The 7,061-nt window shown below is 35.2% G+C and overlaps 1 protein-coding gene across 1 annotated transcript in view; it reads left to right on the top strand.

The window, feature by feature from the left end:
• Window positions 1-7,061, top strand: part of LOC145283614 (uncharacterized) — a 181,805-nt gene that overhangs the window by 128,085 nt on the left and 46,659 nt on the right. Inside the window, exon 7 of the mRNA XM_080132555.1 lies at window positions 6,712-6,890. Within this exon, the coding sequence (XP_079988681.1) occupies window positions 6,712-6,890 (179 nt within the window). The remainder of the gene's footprint in view (window positions 1-6,711; window positions 6,891-7,061) is intronic.

The following is a 7,061-nucleotide window of genomic DNA, read 5'->3' as shown; positions in this document are numbered from 1 at the left end:
GTAAGATAATCCACAGTGTATATATGTATATAAAGTTGAGTATATGCATATGTTTACGTAGTTGTATCTACATTATTCACTGCTAAACTAATTAACCGATCATTATGAGGTTACGGAGTACAGTTGCTTTGCGTAAATGATTGTAATAAGGGCTATATTTGTCTTAATTAAGTTTTATGCAAAAGGGTTAAGAAGTGATTAAAGATGGTACTTATGCAGAGAAGTGGCCGTGCTTTTCTTAATAGTATCTTTAAGCTAAATTCAAATTTCACGGATCTTTTACTTATCAAATTGTTAGGTGAAAGTACAGAATAGTTACAAAACACTCTCCTCTTTCCCATGTTAAGAATAGGTTTCTAAATAATAACTTTATTATTTTAGCACGGAACTCATTCTGCTTAAGTAGATCGTACTCGTGAAACGATGAAATGAAACTTTTGAAGAAACATAGTCGCCATCTTTTTTTCTCTGTTTCACCATCTCCTCTTATATAACTATATATGAACTTGAGCTATAATGGGTTTTGTTTTCTTTTGCGGGGTGGGGGGTTATAACTAGCACCTACTCATTTATAAAGACGACTACATTTATACATGCTTTTCACGTGTACGTCCACGAGATTTGTTTTCTTTTTCATAAAACATGATTCATATAAAAATTCATGGTAATGAATTGCACATGGTTTAAATATAAATCCATCATAATAAAAAAAAACTTATGTGGTTTGTGTAGAAGACCTGTTAGTTGTTAATAAGCGTACATTATAAATAAACAAATCAAAATGTCTTTGATACACAAGGGACGCGTAAGAAAACATTTTAGTTTGGAATTAAAACAAATTTTACTTTTGTTCATATCAACCTTGGTATAATGCCTGAAGTGTTTAAAATTGATACAGTTTAAAAAATAATTAAAATAAAACTCATTTAAAAATTTTATTGAATATAATCTTAAAATTTAAATATTTCTTTTAAAGAAAAAAGGCATATATCATTTTAGCTTTCTTGAATTTCAAATTTTAATAATAAATATACGTTTAAAAAATATAAATATCTCTTACTTTACTGTATTTCCCCGGCAAGAAATTCTCTCTTTTTATTGTGCGTATTCAATTGAAAATAACTCCTTGTTTTTAGGGAGGAAAAATAAAATCACTTTTGGACAATTTTCGTAATTTCCTACTGTAATTTGATACAACGGAAGGACTTCCGGTCATATCTTCAAACTGTATTGCGTAACAGCAGCAGGTTATGTGACTCGAGATACATATGCTTGCTGAGTATATCACCATACACATCCAAAATAATGAAGAATGTTTAGAAAATTACATCCAGCCTAGATAGGAACCAAAGATTACATTCAATACTACGAAAACAAAGCAACTTTTCTTTCACAATTAAACAAATATTTTCAAACTATTTATTGTTATATCTGATAGCACTCTACCCGAAAGCTTGACGTTCGAAGCCCTCAGCTAAACATTCATATGAATTGAAATAAATACATAGAAGCCTGCTACAGAGAAATTATGATCCCTCTACCGGGTTAGAAAATTTCTGAGACAGATACCAGTATTTTATAGCTTTATAAAGCCACCATTTATCCATGCATGGAGTATTATTGCCACCAACCACGTCCTTTTGAATAATATACAAAACGCCTCTATCTAATAGGACCCGCACCGTCTGCTAAGCTCCAGCCTCTGTCCCATCACCGAAATATTGCATTACTGTGCTTGTTTTACAAGTGCTTCCACAGAACGCGCTTCAATGTACATACTACACTTGTACAACCTCAACATAAATGCTTTCAACAATCCTAACTAGCAACAAAATCCTTTAACTTCAAAATCCAGGTGCCAGAAAACGTTCTACTCAAATAGCTTTTCTCCTCGGACCGCACAACTCCCCACTTAGAATGCCTTATATAAATTTGGCCCCTAATCACAGTAGACCTTTACGTCTCAGTGCCAATGTGATTTGTCTGAGGTGGATAAAAGTAAATGACAAAGTCGATTCTCCTATGTTTTTTTTTATCTGAGAACAGCAATTTTCTCTTTATTTAAAAACTAGCAGTTCAACCCAGCTTTGCTCAGGTGCTATGTACTGTTCATGACTTTATGTGCACACACACACACACACACACACACACACACACACACATATATATATATATATATATATATATATATATATATATATATATATATATATATATACATATATATATATATATATTAAAGTTTGACTCATGTCCAGGTAAACTACATCTAAAATTTCAAGTGTTTAAACCCAAAATTGGCGGAGAGGTTTGGTAGAATTTTCAAAGGTCAACTCTTTCAACTTTGACTTCTTGGCGGCCAAATTTTCGGCCAGAAACTGATTAAAAAGCTTTCTGCGTGTCTGAATATCCTTTATGTAAACTTTCAAATGTTTAACCCCAAAATTTGCTGAATAGTTTGCTAGAGACCGCAAAGGTCAAATCTTTTGAACTTTAACCTCTTGGTATCCAAATTTCCGGCTATAAACAGCTTAAAAAGCTTGCCCTATGTCTGAATACACTTTATGTAAATTTTCAAATGTTTACACCAAAAATTGACTTAGAGGTCAAATATTTTTACTTTGAGCCCAATTTTGACCCCATAACATTTATTGTTTTGGGCTCAAATCAAACTAAAGAGTTTGCTTCGTGTCTAAGGAATCTACATCTAAAATTTCAAGTGTTTAGACCCTGAATTGGCGAAGGAGTTTAGTAGAGTTTTCAAAGGTCAAATCGATGACATTTGACCCCTTGACAGCCGCATTTCTGGCCGAAACGGATTAAAAAGATTTTCCCAAATCTTAATACTCTTCATGTCAAATCTCGAGTCTGTAGACTGAAAATTGATAGAGTAATTTAGTAGGGAAATGTACACACACAATCAGACACACAGACAATTTCACTTTTATAGATATATATAGATTGCAGTACTACCCGCGGATATCATTTTTGTCGTGGTCATCAGAATGGCTATATCCTGGACTCTTCTGTTGATTACTGCATCGCAATATTTCTATCTTTTCTTTCTTTTTCCTTTGCTTCTTTTCTCTTTCTTCTTCCACGTTTCTGCATCACCTTTTTTTATCGCTATGTGTCCCTTTCTCTGTTTCTCCATCTTCTCTTCTACCAATCTGCCTTTGTTAATTGTTCTGCATGCTGTGATTAAATTAATTTGTAGCGACATCAGAGGTGCTTCACTAAAATGGCCTGTAGTAGGCTTAGTCGATTGGCCGAGCTGATCGTAATCTAATATCAGTCACAAAGTGATTAAACAATACACATTTATCTGGACGGTTCATCGGTATCCTTCCGACTAACTGAACTCGAGTTTATAAAAGGGGGTGAAGAAAAGAACAGGTGAAGCATGTCAGGCGAGATGAGATCAGTTACATTTAGCTTTAACCCGCAACCATTCCTGATTTTTTAGATTTTTTCATATGGAAGAATGAATGTGTTGAAAAAAATATCAATCAAAACATCCACGGCGAATTATCACAGAAACTTTCTGTACACGCAACTCGTTAGCGTCTCGACAGTAACGCTACAAATCCATGATCACAAATGACGTAAAATATTAATATTATTTGGGATTATTTGAACTACGAGTTTCATTCAATATATAAAAGGAACTTTTCGGTATAAGGGCTATATATACAGATAGAAGATTACTATTTTAAACGTTGTAACGTAGTCACACACAATGTCACACACTTTTCACATCTGTGTAAAATCTTCCGTATTTCCTCAGCGTAAAAATCTTTAGTGATGTCTCAGTGAGTCGCTAACAACACATTTGACTTCATTGTCACTCTTAAACTTTGTGCCTTTCGTGAACGCTTTAAAGGGACCAAACAGGTGAAAGTACGAAGGGGCAAAGTCTGTGGTGTAAGAGGGAGGAGAGAACACTTCCTAGTTCAGTTTATTGATGGTCTGCACCGTTTGGTCTGCTTTGTGTGGCCTTGCATTGTCATAATACAAGATGATGACTCCTGACTGATGACCTCTGCGTTTGTTCTTTATGTATTTCTTAGCCTGCCCCAGCAGTTAACAGTAGTTGGCACTGTTCACAGTGTGACCCAACCACCTGTGATGGTGGAAAATTACATTAGTAACGGTTGAATTAGAGCTGAATTAGAGCTTATTATCATGTGAATAATCCCGGGAAACAGCCGATGGTCTTGCTGACTTGGATTGTTTGGTTGGAGACGCAAAATACAAAAAGGAAAAATAACTTCGGAAATGAGGAGACTGGTGATAATATTAATAATAATATTGGTTTGTGACAGGAACCGTTATATTGTATTATTTTATCATAGTATTGTTTTATCTTGGATATGACCTTCGACCCAAGGTTTTTAGGATTTCGCCTGTGTAGGAAACTTGTGTGGAAAAATTTAATTCATATTGAGAAAATTACTTAATTAATATGTACATGTGATTTAATCAATTTAGCCAATCAAGGCGAATCCAATTTTGACTTAATGAAGAGGGATTGGCTGAATGAAAAACCCGGACTTCTTAAACCCACACCGTCACCTCCCTATAAGAGGGTACGAGGAGCATTTTGTCACTAATCAGCGAGTTTGGTCAGTCTAGAGCAGTGGTTCTAAACCTTTTTTTTTTTTTTACTCATGGACCTCTTTTCCCTTCTTTTTGTCTTGGTGGACTCCTTCATAACTATTGGTCAAAAGAAAATCTTCTATTTTTCACTAATATAAATTTTGAGGTTTTAATAATCTAAGAAATATTATATAATTAAGCTTTATTTTTAAATGAAAACTAATTTAATGCAAATAAAGTATTCTACAACAACTATAATAATTATGATAATTTTGTTATGTTTTGCCTGTGGACCCCAGAAATATTCCATGGACCTCTAGGGTCAATGTGGACCCCGGTTGAGAACCCCTGGAGTCGAATGCCCATCCATCTACCCACCCCCTCGTTCACTAACCGTCATATAGAGAGAGGGGAAAGGACAATCAGTTGTCGAAAAAAAGTTCCGTTTGAGTCACTGTCTAAGCAGGTTGCTTGTTGAAAAAAAAAAGATATTGCATATATTTCTCCCTATTTCATAACTGTAAAGTGACATTTTTGTATCCAGAATTTAATTAATCTTTATAAACGAAAACCCAGATTTATGTTTCGAGTCAATTATTTTTTGCGTACAGAATTCGTGACTAACTCTCAAACGAATGATACTAATTGGAGTAATTTCTTTCATGAAAATTGGAGGACAGCCAACCCAACGCCTGCGAACCACGACACGCCTATTGAGTTGTTCACTTTGTTTTACTTGAATTATTTTATTGTTTTCTTTTATTTGTGTTTTTTTTTTTCCTGCGAGCCACTGTTGAGGCAGGGAATACAGGAATCGCGCATTAACCCCGTCATCGTATAAACGACCGAGACCACGTTATTGAACTTTCTTAGATGTCTGAAACCGGGACCACCTAGGACTATACTTATGTACCAGTGAACACAGCGGTCTTCATCGTATTATAATAGCCTTTCCTTTCTCAAGGAATGAAGAGGATTGGGCCTTGCATATCCCAAAAAATCGTGAACATCAATTTCTTCGTGGACAGCTGGGACTTGATCTTTTTCTTTACTGAAAAGCCTACCGCTTCCACTTAACGGACTGCCGTTTGAACTCAGGTTCATAGTCTCAAACCCATATCTCGTCACCTGTTACCACTTTCTTTAGAAACTCATCACTTCTTACTAAATTTCCGTCTATCACTACCACCCTCCTGTTCTTTGTTTCAGCCCGCTCTTATTTTATTCAGTCTATAACCCTCGCTTCCGTTACTCTCTCTCTCTCTCTCTCTCTCTCTCTCTCTCTCTCTCTCTCTCTCTCTCTGTTTATTCACAATTGAAGTTAATAAAGACAGGCAAGAATGAAACGACACAATACTATAAATAGTAACACGATTTGACCTGTAGCTAAGTGGAGACAAAATGGAGATGGGGAAAGTGACTAATTTGGGGTTTTGTCTTTTTATTTGTATATTTAACTAGATTTACAAACTCACTTTTTTTAGATGATGTTTGATAATTCGTATTATTTGGATTATTTGGACTACTGTTCTCATCTTGAGTGGTATTTTCAGTTGTAAGTTACACTATTCTAGAGGTTAAAGGTTCAATTCTCAATTCGGATGATACTCAAAAATATATTTGCGAATTACTAGGAATTCTAGCAAGTTATCACTGACGCAAGAAAGTGCGCTACCACACTTGGATTAAATAATCAGTTCCGAGCAGATTCTCGCGTTCGACGAAGATTTCCGAGTTCTACATGATATACTTGAAGAAGGTTGAAGGTTACATCGACCGAAATGTTGTGAAAATAACACTCAAAATGAGAACAGTAGTCCGAAGAATTAAAATAATACAAATTAATACAATCTCAATGAGTGACCCAACAGATTACATTTTTCTAATGTGTGTGTGTGTGTGTGTGTGTGTGTGTGTGTGTGTGTGTGTGTGTGTGTGTGTGTGTGTGTGTGTGTGTGTGTTCTTGATTTGAATATTTCATTTAGAACTCGCACACGCACACACATACCGACAAAAAGACGAACGTTAATTATTAATTTACAGGTTATTGTTGCTTACTTCTTCCACCTTTAAAACAAACACAACGATAATTTCTTTCTTTTTTTAACGCAGTTACGGATGACGTAACGGTGGATGAATCGTATGAAAATGCCTTACGTCATGTGTTCGCCTTTCTTGACCAGAAAACGCTTGGTGTAGCCTCGCAAGTGTGCAAACAATGGCAAAAGGTCAGTTATGATCCGTCGTTATCGGAACACGTCAGCTTTAGCAATACAAGGGTGTCGCCCAGCGTAAGTAGCACAAAAAAAAAGATGGCGTTCTATTTGCTATTCATGATCTTCGTTTTCATTTTGTTGCTCAAGTTTCGAGATGTTTCTTCCATTGTTTCATCCATTTCGATCTTTTGATAGTAAAAAGAAAACGAAACAAAATTTTGAATCACTAAAAGTAAATGTTCATCA

The sequence above is a fragment of the Euprymna scolopes genome, chromosome 8 (assembly GCF_053919585.1).
Source record: "Euprymna scolopes isolate OS-2025 chromosome 8, ASM5391958v1, whole genome shotgun sequence".
Classification (NCBI taxonomy): domain Eukaryota; kingdom Metazoa; phylum Mollusca; class Cephalopoda; order Sepiida; family Sepiolidae; genus Euprymna; species Euprymna scolopes.
Note: the sequence above shows the minus strand (reverse complement) of the source record. Positions and strands in the feature narration are given on the sequence as shown.